Source organism: Gobius niger, assembly GCF_951799975.1.
Source record: "Gobius niger genome assembly, chromosome: 11".
NCBI lineage: Eukaryota > Metazoa > Chordata > Actinopteri > Gobiiformes > Gobiidae > Gobius > Gobius niger.
The window spans coordinates 11484615-11506222 of NC_136862.1; the positions used below are offsets into that span (position 1 = coordinate 11484615).

At 39.7% G+C, this 21608-nt stretch overlaps 3 protein-coding genes across 3 annotated transcripts; 2 read left to right on the forward strand and 1 right to left on the reverse strand.

Moving 5' to 3' along the window:
• Window positions 1-1841: 1841 nt before the first annotated feature.
• Window positions 1842-10837, reverse strand: LOC306970859 (beta-galactosidase-1-like protein 2; the record flags this gene model as incomplete). Its single annotated transcript, XM_079566893.1, has 19 exons — window positions 1842-2019; window positions 2100-2216; window positions 3526-3637; window positions 3717-3804; window positions 3888-3966; window positions 4056-4127; window positions 5340-5486; window positions 5553-5662; window positions 5741-5821; window positions 5944-6081; window positions 7491-7575; window positions 7649-7713; window positions 7776-7857; window positions 7937-8029; window positions 8713-8821; window positions 9174-9269; window positions 10025-10093; window positions 10158-10349; window positions 10746-10837. The coding sequence occupies 19 exons, from the start codon at window positions 10835-10837 to the stop codon at window positions 1933-1935; spliced, it is 1914 nt and encodes a 637-aa protein (XP_079423019.1). The 3' UTR covers window positions 1842-1932.
• Window positions 10838-11194: 357 nt separating this feature from the next.
• Window positions 11195-14360, forward strand: ei24 (EI24 autophagy associated transmembrane protein). The gene is made up of 11 exons (XM_079566234.1): window positions 11195-11303; window positions 11793-11929; window positions 12452-12597; window positions 12668-12728; window positions 12808-12874; window positions 12952-13076; window positions 13147-13266; window positions 13342-13453; window positions 13523-13634; window positions 13745-13819; window positions 13907-14360. Exons 2-11 carry the CDS (start codon window positions 11888-11890, stop codon window positions 14067-14069), a joined length of 1023 nt encoding a protein of 340 aa, XP_079422360.1. The 5' UTR covers window positions 11195-11303; window positions 11793-11887; the 3' UTR covers window positions 14070-14360.
• A 1740-nt stretch (window positions 14361-16100) lies between these two features.
• Window positions 16101-21489, forward strand: stt3a (STT3 oligosaccharyltransferase complex catalytic subunit A). Its single transcript, XM_079566410.1, has 18 exons — window positions 16101-16156; window positions 16851-16971; window positions 17062-17122; window positions 17210-17331; window positions 17409-17554; window positions 17643-17733; window positions 17883-17989; window positions 18067-18231; window positions 18328-18508; window positions 18583-18738; window positions 18935-19026; window positions 19119-19274; window positions 19817-20005; window positions 20321-20437; window positions 20514-20616; window positions 20695-20883; window positions 20971-21086; window positions 21157-21489. The coding sequence occupies exons 2-18, from the start codon at window positions 16884-16886 to the stop codon at window positions 21193-21195; spliced, it is 2118 nt and encodes a 705-aa protein (XP_079422536.1). The 5' UTR covers window positions 16101-16156; window positions 16851-16883; the 3' UTR covers window positions 21196-21489.
• Window positions 21490-21608: the final 119 nt, after the last annotated feature.

Genomic DNA, 21608 nt, shown 5'->3' on the forward strand with positions numbered 1-21608 from the left:
TAAAGGTCCGTTATTATGCATCACTCATCTTATTTTTAATACCTGTGGGCTCCTTCAAATTGATGTGTCTTGTTTTATCATTTAAAACAATGAGAGCCAGCAAAAAAGCAATTCAGCCCTAATTTCTGCGCTTAATGCAAGGACACATCCTCTGCTGGTTTAGAAGGGAGTGAGGGAGTTTAGATCAAACGGAAAATATTAGCTGCTACCGTTTAGCAAGACTTGATTTGTATCCCTGAAATAATGCAAATGAGTCTCGAAGAGCTGCCAGGACTCAAACACATAATAAAGGGGAACCCACAAAATACAACTTGAGACATGTCTTTGCTGAGAGAACATTATATCATGGTTAAAAAGATCGAAAAAGCCAGTTTAGCTTAAAGGGATATTTCAGGATTTTTGACATAGGGCCTCATTTCCTAGTTATCCAGTGAGGTATCCAGAGTGTTGTTGATTTCTGGAGATTTTTAATCTCTAAAGATTTTTTCAACTCTTCAAATATACGGACTTATTTGAAGAGTTTAGTGGTGCTAGGCTAGTGCATGTCTATGGTAACAAGTAACCTGCATTAAAAACCTTCAAAATCATCGGGTAGTCCTCCAAACGTTGCCATATCTGATTTGTAGAAAGCTCCGTTGTGAATTCCACGTGTAGTATTGCCGGCCACAGGCACAACAAACTACTGCAGATCCGGTAACCGAGCAGATCACTCCGCCGCTGCATAGTTTAAAACCAGGAAGCCGATGCTGCTCAAATATAAGTTATTTTAAATGCCAAATGGTTGTATATCAAAAATGATTCAGTCAACACAGACATTTATATTGGTAGCCTGGTGTTGTAAGTGATTTGTCTCAGGTGCACTGTGCTTGGGTCAGACCGTTTTTAATGCAGGCTACTAGTTACCATAGATATGCGCTAGCCTAGAACTAGCCTAGCACCACAAAACTCTTCAAATACACGGACTGCATGAATAAAAACAAATATGTATCTCCAGAAATCAACAACACACTGGATAACTAGGACAAAGGACAACCTGTGTCAAAAATCCTGAAATATCACTTTAACCTCCTACCCCCTCCTTTAACCAAGTGCATTTTCTCCAGTTCGGCTTTACCCAAACCTAAAAGCTTCTGGATGCCTATAGGCCAGCGGAACACGTCATTCGAAACTGAAGACCTGCAAGACTGATTATACATTTTATACGTTTTATCACATTTTTTATCTTTTTTTTTTGCCATGTTTTTGTTGTTTTGTTTTTTTCTGTCACATTTTTTCTTGCATTTTTGTCGCTTTTTAATTGCGTTTCCAGCATGTTTTTGTCACTCTTTTGCCACTTTTCTTTGTCACTTTGTTGTTGCATTTTCATCCTCGTTTTTGTCTCCATTTTGCTTTTTTCAAGAAGCTTTTATATCTGGGTAAAGCCGAACTGGAGAAAATGTGCTCGGTAAAAGTGTTAACCGAGCACATTTTCTCCAATTCGACTTGAATGAAAACACAACAAAAAAGATTGATAAAAATGCAACAATAAAGTGACGATAAAGCAACAGAAAACGCAAGAGAAACGCGCAACAAAAGGGACAAAAAAAACTACGTAAAATGTGGCAAAACAGGTGACAAAAAAGTAATAGAAACACCATAAAAAAGCTACAAAAAAGCAACCAAAATGTGGCTAAAACACAAGGAAAAATCGGTTTTGTAGGTCTTAGTTTCCAAATGAGGCTTATAGGCTGCAATCTCCAGTCGAGAAGCTTTTAGATTTGGTTAAAGCTGAACTGGAGAAAATGCACTCAGTTAAGACGGGGGTTAAGAGGTTAATACGGTGCATAGGGAAATGCTTCTGTGTAACTGCAGGTACTGTATGTAAATGAGTGTATATAAAATGCTCCCACATGAAGAAATCTGTCTGTCTTTGAATGTGTGAGGGTAATTTTATCACTGGATGTCCGCCGCCATGCCCAGGTCAGGTGTGTCTTCAAACTGAACCTTGTAGTCGCTCTCTTGCTCTTCAAACACAATCACCTTGAAAACAAACAGCATTATTAGCAGTTATGCGTATTACAGACGGTAGTTTTAGAGTTTGGATTTGATTCAGGGCTGACCTGGTTGATGCCACTGTTGAGAAAGGGCCCGGGGAGATATAGAGCCTGCTGGGGGCCGATGGACCAATAGCGGCCAAGATTCAGTCCATTGATAAAAACAACACCCTTTTCCCAGCCCTGAAAACATCACAATTATTACATTTAAAGCATAAAGCATAATAGAAAGTCTCTTCATTGACCTCTTAACCCCCACTTTAACAGAGCGCATTTTCTCCACTTTGGCTTTACCCAAATCTAAATGCTTTTTACAGCCTACAGGCCAGTGCACTTTTGAATACTTTTTTGTCATGTTTTTGTTTGTTTTTTGGTAAAAAATGTTGTTGCATTTTAATCTTCGTTTACATCTCGTTTTTGCCGCTATTTTGCCGCTCTTTTCTAGAAGCTTTTAGATTTGGCTAATGCCTGGATACCTGGATAATAACTGGAGAAAATGTGTTCGGTTCAGGTGGGGGATAAGAGCTATTAGTTCCTTTGCTACATGTAGAGGCCGTTTCAAATCAGTGCGAGAAAGTGAAAGAAAACTTTGTGCTGGAAATTTTGTGCTGTTTCTGGTGTTTTAGCTACTTCAGCTGAAGGATAAAAGAGGGTTAACATAATTAGAAACAGAGGTCGACCGATATGGGTTTTTGTAAGGCCATGCATCGCCAATATTTTGGGCCGATTTTTAAAAATGCCTTGTCTATAATCCTGTGTGTGCTTCTAAACTGTAAAATGTGTCAGTGTTGAACTGTGCTTTTTTTTAGGGGCATAGGGCTGATTTATTCAGGGCATTCGTGTTGAGTACTGTATTTTCTGGACAATAAGTCACACTTTTTTCATATCTGTATCTTGGCAGGGGCTGCGACTTATACTCTGGAGTGACTTATACATCAGAATATGTAATTTCACATGTTTGTTATTTTCACACTGACAGCCACTAGAGGGCGCTCTAGGCTTGTGTACCAGTATCTGCTACTCCTGTACCACAGAAGATTTAAAAAATGGTAATCGAGCAGCAGAAAAAAAGTGTGGAGTGAGCGAGATACTTGTGAGGGACTGGCAAAAAGCGGGGGTTACTTTTACTGCAATAAAGAAAACAAAAAAATAATAATCGTGGGCTAAAAGCTTGATGGCCACAGCAAGAGGAACGAGTTCGCAAATGGGTGCTTGAACAACGTGCTGCCGGGAGAGGCTTGTCAACGGTACAAGTAGTTGCCAAGGCTGGTGCGACTTATACTCCGGAGTGACTTAAAGTCTGGAAAATATGGTAGGTACTTCAGAGGGAGCTCATATATCAAAACAACAGCAGATTTCAGAGCAAAAAACGGTAAGTCTCTATGACTTATGGTGATTTTATCGGCCTGATATCGCCCGATAGCTGATATATACAGCTGATATACAGTCTGGCAAAAAAAGCTAAAAATGATTTGAAGGTTTTTTGACTTACCGTTAACTTCACAAATGTGTCGCTTGGATATCCGTACGCAAAGAGCTTCCCCATAAAAAACCCCGGGAAGCTGGGGTTTTTGGATAAGGTTTTCCACGGCGCTTGATAGAGACTTAAAAACAAAGCAATTTACAATCACAAATAAATAAATTTCAATTGCCCTCACTCTGAAAGCAATAAAGCGCACAAACCTATCAATAAAACCGGGCTTCATATCCAGGCTGTATATTGTGAAGTCCCTCAAGGGAGTATTGTTTAATAAAATATCGCCCACTAAACCTGGCACAAGCACAAATCATTGTTGAATGCGCCGTCACAGGCAGAGAGTGATTTAATATTGCTGCATATTGTCTGTCCATCACCTTTATGCTGTTTGTCGAGATCTCTTCCCTGCTGAACGCGGCCGCAGTTTTCCACCAATAAACTTAGAGTCCTTTTTCCCTGCGAGGATTGATTTTCTTTTGTGTCATTTATTTATACTGAACAAGTACAAGGTAGAATTAAAACAGTAGTTCACTTTGATTTCATACCTGGCCATCGGGAACTGCCATCTCCAGAGCTTGGCGTTTGAAAAGTCCAATGTAGATTTTGTCCACAAATACCTAGGGGAAAAAACAAGTGTGCTACATTAACTAAAAATAACTACGGTAGCAGTTTTCCTTTATACAGTCATCCAACTTCACCAGCATGTACGAACATAGAGGGAGTGGGATGGAAGAAAAGGAGAGCCTGAGCTTGGACCACTTTTTTTTTTTATCATCAAACCAAACCCCTTAAAACTTGCAACAACAAAGAATATATATATTATATTTCAGCAAATCCTCTAACTGGCTTGTCCCAATTCAAGGCAGTATCTTGAGATGGGCTCATGGGGGCATTTAAGTCTAACATAACCTTACCTTGTGCCTGTTTTGTTTTCTGGCTGCTTGATAATCTGTTTACCTTCATATCTTCCATCTCCTTTGGAAAGCTTTATCTGTTTATTTGAAAGGGACAATAATGCACATGCGAGGCTCGGGCTCAGCCGTTCCTAATCTATGGTACTTGCGCTTCTTCAGTTCTCATTTAAGTACCACCTGATGACCCCGAAATGATTGCTTCATGCAACAAGTTTTGTGCTTTCTTGTTTAGACAGGGTTTACAACAAGTTTAGGCATAATATATTCTGATTTAGAGCTACACTGCAAGATTAAAAAATAAAGTAGTCACCTGGATTTAACTGTTATGCTCTGGGGTCAGGTCTAAGTTGAGAAACACTATGTCCCCAGCTGAACTTTCTGAACATCCAGGTTGTTCCATCAATGGATTTCTTCTTCCCTGATGGGATACGGGCGTATTCCAAGATGGCGATGACGGGATTCATCAGGCTCACTTTGTGAAAGAGTGGTTCAGGGAGCATGGGACACCGTTTTCACTCATGGATTGGCCTCCACAGAGTCCAGATCTTAACCTCATTGAGAATGTTTGGGATGTGCTGGAGAAGACTTTGAGCAGTGGTCACACTCTCCCATCATCAAAACAAAATCTCAGTGAGAAATAAATGCAACACTGGATCTTTTGACATTGCAGGAGCTTATTGAAACAAAAGTGCGCTGTAATCAAATCTAAAGGTAGTTCAATGAAATATTACAGTATGTGACCTTTCCTTTTCTTTTCTTGGCAGTGTATTTTGTGAGATATACTGTATAATATTTTTCTGAAATGTGTAAAAAGTTTGAGAACCACTGCTCTAGCTTGTTACGCACATGTTGGCGAGATTATGAAGAACAGCAGACAGGCTTCTGGTGACGCCTGAGGTGATTTAAAAGACTTACTAGTGCTCGATCCCTGATGTTGTTTCCAGATTTCAGTAATCCTCCAGTAGTTATAGTAGTCTCATACAGCGTGTAGCCGTACGCCTGTCCACTGTTGCCGTTCACGGGTAGATTCTCCATGCTCACTGGCCTGTGTGACTTCAGTGGCTTTTGGCAAAATTGAATTAGGCTCCCTCATTTATCCAACAAACTGTACAAATAGCAGAAACATACTTCTTCTGTGAAGCTGAGGGCATCCCACAGTGACAGGTGCTGGTACATAATGGCAGGTTCATATGCCTCTCTGTAATGCAGGGCGGGCATGTCAGGGAAGGTCGCACCATCTGCTCAATAGATGTAACTTTCTTTTACTAATATTAAACTTTATGAATCATCTTTGCGTGCTCGTTGATTTAACTCACTGCTATAGCGAGAAAGTAGATCCCTGAGCAGATGGTACTTTGGCGCGTATTCTCCAGATTCAGACAAAGGAGCGTCATAGTCTGAAAAACATTGCATCAATAGTAAGACACTGCCCCCTATTGAGAGAGAAGGGAGCAACACTTTGGAGAGCAACATCACTTCCTCAAAATAACTGCATGTATTGTAGATGTGTGTATCTCACCATAGCTGGGGACCAGTGCTCGGTAAGTGGGATCTGCCAGGGCTCCGCTCATAAAACCAAAACTTGATCCTCCGTGGAACATATACAAGCTGAAAGACATGCCCCGTCTCAGCATCTCCCTCACAGCAGACGCCATATCTGCAAAAGGGTTAAAAAACACACACACACACACACACACACACACACACACACACACACACACACACACACACACACACACACACACACACACACACACACACACACACACACACACACACACACACACACACACACACACACACACACTTTGAATAAAGGATTGAAGACAAGCATTAACAAATTATGAATAATGTTTATTCGGACCATAAACAAAACATAAAAAAACAAACTCATACGAACTCAAAATACAACCTGCCATGATTGTGGCAGTTGTGAGCTCAGTTTCAGACGTGCAGCTCAATACATTTACATCTTGGTACAAACAATTTTGTTTTACCTTTTGCACCTTTGAGATTAGGCTGTCCGAAAAGGAGTGGGGGGAAGTAAACACTTATTTAGTCCCACCCCTTTTAAGTACTGTCAGTCTCTTTTCCTATTTACTTTTTTCTTAAAACAGTAATTTGAGCACTGCGATCTAAATCAAGTTGTCATATTCAGTGTGAATACTACCAATCAACATCAGGTTTGCAACAGCTGAACATAAAAGGTCAGAGATTTTCTTCCGATACATACTTAGAGAGTATCCATTCTTTGTATTGATATTTAAACTGTCTGATATTTGGACATCGTTTAAGGTCTACATGTAATTTATTCCATATTTTATATTTTAGGACCACAAACGGACACACAGAAACTTTGTCTGGATGTCCGGGCATGGGCAATTTTAAAGTGATCCAAGCCCCTTAAATTATATTTTCCTTCTCTTTCAGAAATCAACTGCTGAATTTTTAGAGGTAGTTGCTTATTTTTAGCTTTGTACATTAATTGAGCAGTTTTAAAAGTTATCATGTCTTGCAGTTTTAGAATCTTGGCTTTAATAAACAGTGGATTGGTGTGGTCTTGGTAACCAGCGTTATAAATTGTTCTTATTGCTCTTTTTTGAAGGATGAATATTGGTTGTAAAGTAGTTTTATAATTATTACCCCAAATTTCAGCACAATATGTCAAGTAAGGCGAGAGAAGAGAAAAGTAAAGTGTTTGTAAAGCCCTTGAATTTAAGACCTGCTTTGCCTTGCTTAATACAGCTATACTTTTGGCTACTTTTTTTAATTAAAACAATATAATGTTAGGTATAGGCTTTCACAACCTTTTCATATAGGTTTATGAAACATGCAAGAGCTCAAAGTGGAAAAAATGAGATTTGCATTGTGCAGCATTTACATGAACTATTTCCTTAACAAAAATGAGGTTGGAAAAAGGCCATAAAAACAGCTGCACAGACACGTTTAGAAAGTTAATTTTGCAATGCACAGTGCTGATTTGAATTGGGTTTGAATGAAAGGCTAGTTAGTGCACTGGATTAGTTTTGCTTATTGTTATCTATACAAATATATTTATTTCCTTACCCTCTGGGGGAAGAATATGGTGCAGCTCACCCCATGCATCATACCAGCCCGTCCAGTAATCCATTACCATTGTGGGGCTCTTGGGCTGAAAGAAAAACATGGGTGAAACATTATGAAGACTAATCAAAATGCTCAAACAGTGGAGAAATCATGTAAACCTGTAACACTGTCAAATCTTGAATGTCTCTCGGATTCAGCTTTTGTAACTTCAGTGTCCTCACAGCTACAAAAGCACAATCAGTTTATTTTACTCTACATTGTGTGTTTATGAAGAAAATTGTATACCTCCATCCACACCCCCAGCCTTTAACGTGTTGTAGGAGTCTGATGTGAGTAACAGCTCTGTAATCCCTCTGGTCTGTAAAGCCTTGTTAACACAAGTAAATTAAATACATAAAGTTACACCACATACAAACGCAATCAGTATCATAGTATCTAACAGATACCTCTTTAATAAAATTCATGTAACTGTTGTCTTTGGCAAAAGATCCATAAGCATTTTCAACCTGCACTGCAATTACAGGCCCTCCTTTTTTGAACTGGAAAGACAAAAAAGAGTTTCACCGTCATCAATATATAATTGCCAAATGTTGTTTTACTATCATCTGGTTTCGTGTGTAATTTAAAAAGTCAATCACATTTTTTCTCCTGAAAGTTCCTTTGCAGACACACTGTATGTTTTGTAGAACAGGTTTGACAATATGTAAATTTGTCAAATATGTTGATATTTGTTTGATGTCATAAACTTTTGTAAATAGTATACCAGGCCATGTGACCAGTCACATGACCTGCTCTTTTAAAAATTACCCATCTGGCCCAGACAAAGACACAGCAGTATTGAAATGCATAGGCTGTCCATTCCAATAAAGGATTTTTTTTTTTTTTTTAACACAGAGTGCCTCAGATCTTTTTTTTTATATATATAATGTTAAACCTGTTCAATAGTAATTACGTCCTGTCTTTGAAAAGCACCTGCATTCTTGCCTTTCTATCCACGGACCCTCTGGAAGCACACTTTCTTCGTACTCTTACATACTGTATGTTTTCTTTGAATACCAATATTTTTTGTTAAATACATTTTAAATAAACAGCCAGTACTGCAATTATAAATGATTTAAAAAACAATACCGTAAAATGTACCTTGCGGTTTAGTTGATACTAACAGTTCACATGATTGTCGCAGATACATTATGCATTTATTTAACTGATATCATGATCCTACCTGGAGTGGAACTAATTTTGGTATAAGCTTGTTGAAATAAACATTGACAGCCTCGGTGAAGCCGGAGTATGTTGTTCTGAGTTTCATCTTGTCATCTCTGAGGAGCCAGCTGCAAAAAAGCAAACAACATGCTCACAGAGGCCAGTGATTTACATAATTCACTGTAACTCTCCCAGTGGCAAGAAGTGACTTTTCACAAAATGCATTCAATAAACTGATAAAACGGTTTTGTTTTTTTCAAATTCGCCTGAAGATTGTTTGATTTGGACGAGATTTGAGCAAACATAATGAAGCCAGGTTTTCTACATAAACACTGCTTTGTTTGAAAAATATACCACATTCATAACAACAGCATCATGTAACAACTCATGCATGCCTTAATATTTATTCTAACTTGTGTTACATCCATTGCACTATTAACCCTCGTAATGACATTGGTTTAGCTCATTAGCTATCACTACCTTGGAAGTCCTCCGAGATCCAGTTCAGAGGAAATGTACGGCCCGGGACATAAAATCACCCACAATCCCAGCTCTGCTCCAAGACTTAAAAAAGCTCTGAAATCAAAACAAAACATACAGTATTTGCTCTTAATGAACACAGTTTTGCTTGTAAACAAGGCCCTCTTTCTTTGTGTAAAATTGCTAAAATGTGCACAGACGCAGCAGTGGTTGGTTAGTCGTTATTTCCCTTCCATAATTTCTCTCTGAGGCTGGCGTTGTTATGAAGGTGCTGGTGTTGTCAGGAGGGAGTTTGTGGTTTTCTCCCCAGTGAGGTGTGGCAATGATAATGAGAAACAATATTAAATGAAATGAAATCAAAAGGTATATATAAAGTGCTTTTCATACCGAAAGGCATCACAAAGGGCTTTACAGATTACAACATTTAAAACAACACGCCTGGCACACCCTCCCATCCCCCTGAATAGATACAACACACACACTTTTACCTCACCATCTACGCACACGCCCCATCACCCACTAAGTCAGAATAAAATAAATAGATATATAAGGATGGGTACAGATGGACAAGTGTGGAAACCCCATTTGAGGAGCCGTCTGCGCTGGGAGCAGCAGTCCAGCTTCAGGGCACTGAGGACAGGAGATCCCAGAGGAGGCGCAGCAGAGACACCACACCTCCACCTGAGCACCCATAGGACAGCACCCACAGCCTATCACTGCTCCCAAGCCAGAGGGCCCCTTCAGACGGAAACTGCAAGAGCCTATATGGTTTTCCCAAAAGACCCAGAAATGCAAGTGATGCTATAAGGGCCACATTGTACTGTTTTTTGTTTACATATTTTGTTCCTTACTCCAAATCCAGTTGGGTTTGAAAGTTAAAGACACCTCTCTGTGGTTGGTGCAGATTCCATGGCACATATCTAGGAAAGCGCACATAGATTTAGAGTTCTTATAAACTTTTGCTGTCAAGATCAATTTTCATACGTAGTGACTGTGTTGATGCCACAAGCCTTCATCTTCAGCAGTCTGTCTCTCCAGTAGGCCCTCGGTATGCGGAAATAATGCATGGCACCCCCAATGATGCGGAGAGGCTCTCCCTCCAACGTGAACTCGGATGTGTTTGCGTTCAGCCCCACTCTTCGGCTCAGCCTCCGTCGTCCTGTAGACACGCTGACCCTGAGAAGAAGTGAGTTTGTGTCAAACCAATGGGCCATTGTGCTACAAATGGCCACATGACAGAGCTGTTAGCAATGTGCAGATTGTGCAGACTTTATTTGAGCTCACGAATGAGGTTTAGGAAAGGACGTTTACACTATTTTAACTGTCCTATAAAAATGTATTTTAAGGAAGCAAAATACAGTAATTGCATGATCAGGATAATGAATTAATTAGATAGATAGATAGATAGATAGATAGATAGATAGATAGATAGATAGATAGATAGATAGATAGATAGATAGATAGATAGATAGATAGATAGATAGAAAGTAGTGCAACCAGCATAGTTCAAATATACAATATTACTCATAATATATATTACATTAACAATGAATAATCAATAACTTGACTTACCCAAAGTATCTGTACATGAAGAATCCAAAAATGCAGAGGCAGACCAGTGCATATTTCCTTTTGTGTACATTTCTTATTCTAAACACGACCATTGATGTGGAGAGAGGTCTCTCTCTTGGTAAAGCAGACCGCAGTGAAGTTCATTTGAGCGCTGAAGCTTGATGCTGAGCTGAACATGCACCGCCTCTTGGGATGCCCCCATGGAAATAGAACACACCTTAAACAAAGTGTGTTTTGTGCAGCCCCGCTTCAATGTAAGCTTTAAAAAAACAGCCATAAAATAAAAGGATAAATGATGACCCACATGAATAGCCTAATCCAAACTCAACATTTAAAGCAAACCAAAGCATGTACTTCAACAGATTGTGTGACCAAATATCACGCTTTGGTTGATCTAGTCACGTTGACTACATTTCCCATGATCCTCCAGTTCGGAGCTTGCGCAATGTGTTTTTCTCGGCCCTGGCTGCTTGCAGTGTTTGCTTGTTGTTGTGAGATCCAGCGCTACAAAAAAGGGAAGAAAACAGCTGCGTTATCCCTGTAAACCTGTCGCATGAGGTAAATTGTACATGTTTTTCATTGTCTGTGGACTTGACGACTTGAGCTGTTTGTTTGAGAACTGTCTCGGTCATATTTATGACACTAAAAGGCTACATGCTAAGTTAGTTGTTTGGCGTTAGCTAGCAACACAGATAGAGCAGATATCTGTGCAGACAGACAAGCCGGGAGAAAACAGACCAGCTCGGTTCACTGAACTAGCTTTCTGGAAGTAAGACTACACTTGTGTTTATTTGTTAAAGGCATCAATTATTGGAACCAAAGCTACTGAACAGCTGTATGTAAGTCCTGAGTCAGTCAGCTTGCTCACAATAACAAGTCAGTACTAGTAAACAACAACATGGCTATCTAACCGCACAGTAAACAAAAGAAGTCGTGTATCTGGAAAGAAAACTCAGGCATTTCAGCTTGACTCAGAAAAGCCCCAGGATGTCTCTATTGTTAAATCTGTGATCTATCATTTTCTTCAACGTCTTATTGTTTCCCTAGGTTGCTGGGTGAGCCCCTTCCTGCCATGAGAGCTGACCACGCGGTCCTCAGTCCCCCTTCCTTGTGCAGTTGATGGATCTGCAGCTGGTCCAGAGATGACAGACAGCGTCAGGGCCTTCCTCCGCTATGTTGCGATGGTAGAACAAACATTATACTTGTTTATTCTGTTGTTTAAATATAAAGAGAAAGAAGTGTGTATAGCTGGCAAGGCCAGGTATATGCAACTTACACTGTTATTCAGTGTCAACATGAATGTAATGATTGCAATGATTGCTTTTTAGTTGGAACTCCCAAGTGTTATATTTAGCCTGGATTTTTAAGTATTTGTCATAGATTTATTCTCTGAACATCGAATTTCATTTAAGCCAAAATATTGCTTTCAATTTCGATTATTACATTAAAATAACATGAGCTGTGTTCTTAAAGGAACTAAACTACTATAAATAGATATACTATTTATATGTCGTAGTCACGTGTGAATTCACTGCTTTCTACTTGTGTCTCTTTACAGTCAATATTTTCTCTCATTAGCCTAGTTTTGGCCTGAATTTGTCTTTGTCCCAAATTGAAGTATAAACTACAACAGAAAAACAAACTTTACTTAATTTCCCATGCAAATGTTTTTTACTTCTTAATAACATCCTAATTAATGTTTTTAGGGGATTAAGGACTCCATTTTGGGGATTGGCACAATCTCCAAGCTGGATGCCCGCATTCAGCAGAAAAGAGAAGAGCAGAGGAGAAGAAGGGCCAGCGGGGCGTTGGCACAAAGGCGGGCACAGAGTGAAGAGCGTAAACCTGACAAGTAAGAGGATGATTGTTTTTGTCAAATTATATGCAGTATGAGTCATCTTAATATATACTTTTCCTATTAGTGAACCAAAAGTGGCCAGCAGAATCTTTCAGTGTTGTGCCTGGAATGGGGGAGTGTTCTGGGTAAGGTGGAAGCTTACTTATCATTTTGTCCAAATCATTGCCATTTGTGTTATTGAATTCTTTTGAATTTTTATCCCAGCTCAGTCTGCTTCTCTTCTACCGGGTGTTTATCCCACTGTTACAAAGACTGACTGCAAAAATAATTGGTATGTTCTTTTTGTTTACCCGTTTCTTGTGAGGAAAGCTTCATTATTAAACTGTATAATTTGTTGAATATTCTTAGGTGACCCCTCCCTTCATGGCAGCGTGTGGTCCTGGCTAGAGTTTTTCCTCACCTCGGTCTTCAGTGCGCTTTGGGTCCTCCCTTTGTTCGTCCTCAGTAAGATCGTCAATGCCATCTGGTTCCAGGTTGGTCCCACTACATTGACATATTTATTACCAGTAGTAGTTAACTGTTAACTAATGTTTTCCTCTGCAGGATATTGCTGATTTGGCCTTTGAGGTGTCTGGTTGTAAAGCTCAGCCGTTTCCCAGTGTTAGTAAGATCATCGCAGACATGCTCTTTAACCTCCTCCTTCAAGCACTGTTTCTCATTCAGGTATTTTTTTCAGACACATCCTTTTATACTTTTGTTTATTACGCATTTGTGTCATTATATTGTTTTATCCTCCAGGGTATGATTGTTAGTCTCTTCCCCATTGATGCCATTGGGCAGATGGTCAGTCTGCTTCACATGTCCCTGTTGTACTCCCTCTACTGCTTTGAGTATCGCTGGTTCAATCATGGTAAGCCCGTTGATAGAATTTACAATGTAAAATATTGTAACTAATATACTGTATGTGTTTATCCTAAAGGAATTGAAATGCACCAGCGCCTATCCAACATTGAGAGAAACTGGCCTTATTACTTTGGTTTTGGTTTGCCCATGGCTCTGTTGACTGCGCTGCCCTCTTCATACATAATAAGGTACACCAGCACAAGAGCATATTCATCCTTCAGTATGGATACACATTTGAGCAGTTGATAGTGAACTGAGAAGTCCAGATTATCTAAATATAACCTTTGTGCCCTTACAGTGGCTGCTTGTTCTCCATTCTCTTCCCCCTATTTATCATCAGCGCTAATGAAGCCAAGACTCCGACCAGGCTCTAGTGAGTTCATTTCTAATCCTGTAATAAACCTCTCTTTTTAATCGACTTGATTTGGACTTAAATACATCTTTGTTTTCACTCTCATAGCCACTTCCAGCTGCGTCTCTTCTCCTTCGTTGTGCTGATCAGCAACAAACTGTTTCACAAGACTGTTCACCTGCAGTCGTCGCTGACATCATCCGCCTCCTCAGAACGACTGTCCACAAGTCACATCTCTCCGTCCCGCCAGCGCCCCCTGCCCAGCCAGTGATGGACCTGATGAAGGACACTAATAACAAGCCAATTCACATACTGTGAAAAAGAGGCTTCTGTCTGAAGGACTGCCTGGATTAAGAAGGGTTATGATGTTTTACGCCCTCCATGGCCCTGTGGAGTTTTATTTGCAGCACCTGGCATCAACACACAACAATCGACTGCCCTGTGCCTCACACTCAAAAACACATTATATATAGTTTTTGATGAACTTTATTTTATTGAGTTTCTGTATAATGTGCCATTTGAGTGACCCTCTTTTAATAAATTACAGCACAAGACAACACCACAGAGCTTTGATATGTGTTAAAGTTGATGAAAAGAGCGTTTAACTTAAGGAGTGTATGCTTCCATTGACTAATAGAGTAAGTCAATTCTCTTAAAAAGTATTTTTCCTTAAAGTTTACCCCGAATTTAAAGCTGATTTTTTTTTTTTTTTAAATGGCATGAAAATTAATCTTACACATTGGTAGCGAGATTAAAATCTGACACCAGCGAAGAAGCATTTTTAGTCTGTCAAATTTTAAATATTGCAAAGACACTGCCAAACTGCTGCTTCTTATTTACTATATTTTAACCACTGAATACACTTGATTCCTGTTCTTGGCTGTACTGTAGGAGGCAACATTGAAAATTACACATCCTAAACAATGGGTGAGTAGCCTTAACATGCCTGCTTTTTCTTGCGCTAAACAGAAATGCTTATATTATTTTCAGCACTGGTTGTCGCCCTTAAGTTGTAAAATGTACAACTGTAATGCAACAAGTATTAAGTGACCCTCAATCTAACCTAATTTTCACTGTACCTCATTGCAAAGCGCATCCTTTGCAATTGCACAAATGCGCATGAAAGCTGATTATGTGAGGTTTTGTAAATTACCAGTAAGTTTTATTTCAATAAAATTATCAGCATTTAACTATGCAGTCACTGTGTGCTCAAGTGGAAGTAAAAGGCAGCAACCCAAATAAGTACTAATAATGTTAATCTCTTAACCCCCGCCTAACCAAGTGCATTTTCCCAGCTTTACCCAAATCTAAAAGCCTACAACCTACAGGCCAGAGCAACGTCTCATTTGAAAGCTAAGATGAACACAACTCATCTAATCAGATATTTTTCCTTGCGTTGTTGTCACTTTTTGACATTTCTTTTCATCGCTTTTTTTGTTGCTCTTTTGTCGTATATTTGTCACTTTTTCATCGCTTTTTTGATACTTTTTCATCACATTTTTCTTCTTTTTTATTTATTTTTTGTCAGTTTTCCATCACATTTTGTCACTTTTTTATCACATTTTTGTCACTTTTTCGTCACTTTTTTTATCACATTTTTGCTAATTTTTTACATCACGTTTTTGTCACTTTTTATCATGTTTTTGTCACTTTTTCATCACAATTTTGTCACTTTTTCATTGTTTTTTTTGTCACTTTTCCGTCACATTTTTGTCACTTTTCTGTTATCCTTTGGTCACTTTTTGTTGCATTTTCTTCCTTGTTTCCGTCTCAATTCGATAGCTATTTTGACACTTTTTTTTTTGACTCTTTTTGATTTGGGTAAAGGCAACTGGAGAAAATGCACTCGGCCAATGTGGGGGCTAAGGATAATATATATATATGTTGTATATATATTTCCAGAGAAATCATCAACATGGATAAGAGAAGATAAAATATATGCTTTTTTTAACTGAGGCTCTGGAAGAGGGGGTAAGAAGTCCTTTAATAAATGTTTTTTTACTAAAGTAAGTGATGTATCTGTAATAGGAGTACAGTTGCTTAAAAAGTTACTGTGTGCATTGAATGAGGAGGTCGTTATTGGCATTCTTTGTGGTCCAGCCATAGACTAAGCACTAAGCACCTAGATATATAAAGCTGTACTAGGTAAAAGATGAACTCGCCCGGTAAGGACACGTCACTACATCGACGCGGCAAGATACGGAAGTAAGTTTGATTGGCAAATAAGCAACCAATGGAATGTATGGAGTATGTGTGCGACGTGGCCTTCAACCAATAGGCGGAGACTATGAAGTCGAAGGGGCGGGACTAGTGGCCAGTGAGGGTTGTGTGCGAAAAGTGTATGAGAAACAGGAGCGGGTGAGTGTTTCTAAACGTAATTATCATTCTGTTGAGTGTAAAAGCCAAACATCTGCGTTAATAGCTATGTTTTCTTATGCATTTTGGTGAATTTGTGTTTAAAAGCTGAGAAAGAGGTAGGGGTGTACATCACACGGAAGCTATCATGTTAGCATGGCTAGCTCTGAGTACACTGCATGCATCACAACTAACCGGCCTTCTGATTAAAACAACGTGTACGTGTCTTATTATGCATAGCAATTTGTGCACACAGAAGAATAACGCAGGCAAAATCGGATAACGGTTCAGTTTGTTGCTTGGAGCGACATTGCATACATTGCAGTTTGGTGACAGAGTGTAGCACTGCTGACAATGGCATGAATGAGCTGTGTTGAGTTTATTACTTGCATTTAATCTTTTTCATTGAGCAGTCATCTATTCTGTTAAAAGTCAAGGGATGAATCCGTGCATGTTTGCCAGAGTAGCAGCTTCCTGATTCCTGACGCGACTTCTTTTTCTTTGTGGTTGCGTGGCCTTATCTGGTTGGGTTGGACAAACTAGTTATTTTTTTTAAGAAAGCTACCGAGTTTTGTGCAGTGACTGACCGTGATTGAGTTTTCCCAGAATGCACTTGAGAATCACAGTCATAATAAATAAGTTTAGACCTCTTTGTGTGCTGTAGTTGCCTAATATTGATCGTTTTTGTCCTGCTCAGGTTGTACGGTGAGCAGTTTCTAACCTCGCCACAATGACCAAGATGGGCTTCTTGCGTTTGTCCTATGAGAAACAGGACACACTGCTGAAGCTGCTCATTCTGTCTATGGCTGGTATCTTGTGTAAGTCTCCCTCACATCAGTCACTCTGTGCTTGAAACGCCTGCAGAAAAAGTCAAAAAGTTTCCCCCTTTTTTTTGGGTCTTTCTACAGCATTCTCCACCAGACTTTTCTCTGTGCTGAGGTTTGAAAGTGTCATCCATGAGTTTGATCCGTAAGTGGCAATACTTCTTTCCCCTCCCCATTGTTTTAATTTACTAACAAGTCAGGATCCTATTAATATTTTGTGTTTTGATATCAGATATTTCAACTACCGTACCACCCGCTTCTTAACAGAAGAGGGATTTTATCAGTTTCACAACTGGTTTGATGACCGGGCATGGTATCCTCTGGGCAGGATTATTGGTGGAACTATCTATCCAGGTGAAAATCTGATACGAGTTAAAACCAATGCTCAACTGAATGGAGATGCTTTAAAAGTTTTTCTCATTCGTTGACAGGGTTGATGATCACATCCGCCCTTCTGTACCATGTTCTGCACTTTTTTCACATCACCATCGACATCCGCAACGTCTGTGTGTTCCTTGCACCTTTGTTTTCCTCCTTTACCGCCATTGTCACATACCATCTGACCAAGGAGCTTAAGGTATGGGTGAAAGAATGTACAATTTCTACAGCATTGGTCTAATTGTGGTGAAATAAAAAAGATAATTACCCTCTCTCTCCCTCTTCAGGATGCGGGAGCGGGACTTCTTGCAGCTGCTATGATTGCTGTGGTGCCTGGTTACATTTCACGTTCGGTTGCTGGCTCCTATGATAATGAAGGTAAAAGTTCTCAAATATGTGTAATACATTTTTATTGCAAAGCTATACTTTCATTTTGTTGAATTTTATAGACTGTAAAGAAAGTAATTTACCTTCGGGGTTCTATAAAGTTATTCTGACTCAACTCTGCCTCCTCTCATACTTTTAAGGTATTGCCATCTTCTGCATGCTGTTGACCTACTACATGTGGATCAAAGCTGTCAAAACTGGATCAGTGTACTGGTCATCCATGTGCGCTCTTGCATACTTTTACATGGTGAGCAAATGGAAATACAGTTTATGTGTTTGAACGGTTTTGTGTTGGTTTTCTAATCTGCGTATGTGTTACTACAGGTTTCATCATGGGGTGGCTACGTTTTTCTCATCAACTTGATTCCCCTTCACGTCCTGGTTTTGATGCTGACTGGGCGATTCTCTCACCGCATCTATGTGGCGTACTGCACCGTCTATTGTCTGGGCACAATTCTCTCCATGCAGATTTCTTTTGTAGGCTTCCAGGTATGTGTTTTACTACATAGCATGATTTTATTATAAGTGTTTTTCTTATGTTTTTGATTCTCACAATGTCCCAAACTACCTTTCATCCGTCACCAGCCTGTGCAGTCGTCTGAGCACATGGCTGCCTTTGGTGTGTTTGGCCTGTGCCAGATTCACGCCTTTGTGGATTACCTGCGAAGCAAACTCAACGCCCAGCAGTTTGAGGTGCTCTTCAAGAGTGTCATCTCTCTGGTGGGCTTCATCCTGCTTTCTGTGGGTGCAGTCTTGATGCTGACTGGTAAGAATGTCTGCCAAAATACTGCCCTTGTGTACAGTGCCATGGTTGACCCAAACTTTGATGTTATTCTTCAGGAAAAATCTCTCCTTGGACTGGCCGTTTTTACTCCTTGCTTGACCCATCTTATGCCAAGAACAACATTCCCATCATTGCCTCTGTCTCTGAACATCAGCCGACAACCTGGTCCTCCTACTACTTTGATTTGCAACTGTTGGTGTTTATGTTTCCAGGCAAGTAGTGTCTTCCATCCAAAATTATTCTCTCATGCATTAATGTAAAGTAATTTGATAATGGAACCACTATAAAGTGATTGTGTCCTAATTATTCCGATCACTTGCACATCATGTCAAGTTTTTTATTCGACTATTAAATGTTGTTTATTACTCAGTTATATTCTGTCTAACGGCCTTCTCTGTATTCTTGTAGTTGGCCTGTACTACTGCTTTAACAACCTGTCGGACGCCAGGATTTTTATCATCATGTATGGAGTGACCAGCATGTATTTCTCTGCTGTGATGGTATTATCCTCTTCATAAATAACATGTATCTCAAGATTTAGCATCAACCTTTTGACCTTCCCTTTGACTGTGGCGGTGTTCTCCTTCCTTAGGTGCGTTTGATGCTGGTGCTGGCTCCAGTCATGTGCATCCTTTCAGGCATTGGAGTGTCCCAAGTTTTGACCACTTACATGAAGAACCTTGATGTCAGTCGTCCAGACAAGAAGACCAAGAAACAGCAGGATGCCACCTACCCAATCAAAAACGAGGTGCAAGAGCTCACTCAAAAGGCTCATTGTAGTTGAGATTTTTTTATTTCATCAACTGGATGGAGTTGAAGACATTCAGAAGCTTCTTGTAGTAAAATGTCAGAATGGTTAAACACAAAATTAGGGGCCTGTTTAAATCCCCCACTCCGGGGATGAGGGGTAAGGGCTGCCATAAACCTATTGTTTTCACTAAAACAGCTTCACTAAATAAAACAGTCTTCACTCTGGGCTGGTGCAAAACTGGGAGTCGTTTTGTCCCATTTGCATTAACAATGCCCTGCTGCTGTGATCTGGTAAGCCCTTTGTAAAGTGGAAACATATGTCTCAGGCCGCCTCCATGGTTTCCTGTGTGCTAGGTCTGAGCTTTTTGTCATTAACATTCACATTTGAAAACGAAACTCAATCAACCCTGTCCAGTCAACAATATTGAAACTCTACTACAATAGAATACTCATGCTTATCACACAAACAATGGGCTTATCTGAACAGTTTACAGTAAGTACATGGCCAATGCATTAACTCCCTGTTCTGTTACAAATCAGGTTGCCAGTGGGATGATTCTGGTCATGGCCTTCTTCCTTATCACCTACACTTTCCACTCCACCTGGGTCACCAGTGAGGCCTACTCCTCGCCCTCCATTGTGTTGTCGGCCCGCGGAGGAGACGGGAGCCGCATTATCTTCGATGATTTCAGAGAGGCTTACTACTGGCTCCGGCACAACACCCCAGAGGTCAGTCACACACACACCAAACACTCTTTAAATAATGTGCATGTAGCTGATTTCTGCAAACACCTGGATCTCTTTTGGGAGTGTGGCTGTATATGTAAATTAGAAAAAAGAAAGCTATAACTTTTTAGAAAGATATCGCAATTTGAGCACATGTTTTGAACTCAGATTATGTACTGTACTAACACTTAACCAATGAATGAATGAATGAATGAATGAATGAAAACACAATGTATGTTAGATAAGTGTTTTCAGGGTCCCAAAAAGATCATTAAGCTGGACATTTTGAGTTAATGGAGAAACTTTTTCAATTTACAGGATGCCAAAGTGATGTCTTGGTGGGATTACGGCTACCAGATAACTGCGATGGCTAATCGAACTATTCTCGTGGACAATAACACATGGAACAATACCCATATATCCAGAGTTGGGCAGGTAAACATGTTGGTCTTTTTAGTTTGACATTTGTACTTTTGCATTTGGTATAACTTTCCATGGGGTTTGTTTACAGGCAATGGCGTCAACAGAGGAACGGGCCTACGAGATTATGAGGGAACTGGATGTCAGCTATGTCTTGGTTATCTTTGGAGGACTTACCGGTTATTCTTCTGATGGTGAGTGTGTCATAACTCATTAATAAACTTGTAAATGTGCTTCAATATTTACATTTTGGGGACTGTATCTCTTGTTAGACATCAACAAGTTCCTTTGGATGGTGCGTATTGGAGGAAGTACTGACACAGGCAAGCACATCAAAGAGCACGACTACTACACTCCCACAGGGGAGTTCAGAGTAGATCGTGAGGGATCTCCTGTTCTGCTCAACTGCCTCATGTACAAGATGTGCTACTACCGCTTTGGGCAGGTCTACACAGAAGCAAGTGAGTAATCCAAAACATTAGCCTCTATCTTGACATGTTTTTTTTTTATCAAATTGGTTCTAAACACTTTTAATGCTCGCTTTATAGAGCGCCCACCTGGTTATGACAGAGTGAGAAATGCGGAGATTGGAAATAAAGATTTTGAACTGGATGTTTTGGAAGAAGCCTACACTACAGAGCACTGGCTAGTTAGGATATACAAGGTAAAGCTTTTCAGTCTTGCATGTATTTGAGTATTTTTCTCCGTGTTTTTAACGGTTGACTTTCTTCTAGGTGAAAGATTTGGACAACCGGGGCCTTTCTAGGACATAAAACCTTGACAAAAGCTGTTGAACACATTTTTAGCGCACAGCACTGAAAGCCTTCCCCTTTGATCAGCAGATGATTGGAAGAAAATACATACTTTTTATACTTTGTTTGGGGAATTGCATTAGAGATTAATGTTTTGTGGATTTTGTTATTTTGTATTGTCTCATCTGGGATCATTGGGAACAGGTGTCAAACGTCCTGTTAATTTGGAAGTGTTACAATTACATTTCCAATTCATGTAATGAAAGAGCGCAATGTTCACTTAAAAGTGCTCTGAATTTTTACAATGTGGTTAAATAAAATGAAAAATGATTCAAGACTCTTTGTTTTAATATTAGAGCATTTATGTGCCAAAGAAAGTACAATAGTAAGGCACAGAGTATAATGCATTGCACATCAATATATTATTACATTGC

Coding starts and splice junctions, on each gene's coding strand:
- ei24 (XM_079566234.1), top strand. CDS start 11,888: ATGACAGACAGCGTCAGGGCCTTCCTCCGCTATGTTGCGATG. Junction 13,077..13,146: donor TCAATGCCATCTGGTTCCAG/GTTGGTCCCACT, acceptor TTTCCTCTGCAG/GATATTGCTGATTTGGCCTT. Junction 13,454..13,522: donor GTATCGCTGGTTCAATCATG/GTAAGCCCGTTG, acceptor TTTATCCTAAAG/GAATTGAAATGCACCAGCGC.
- stt3a (XM_079566410.1), top strand. CDS start 16,884: ATGACCAAGATGGGCTTCTTGCGTTTGTCCTATGAGAAACAGGACACA. Junction 17,734..17,882: donor TGGCTCCTATGATAATGAAG/GTAAAAGTTCTC, acceptor CATACTTTTAAG/GTATTGCCATCTTCTGCATG. Junction 17,990..18,066: donor CTCTTGCATACTTTTACATG/GTGAGCAAATGG, acceptor GTGTTACTACAG/GTTTCATCATGGGGTGGCTA.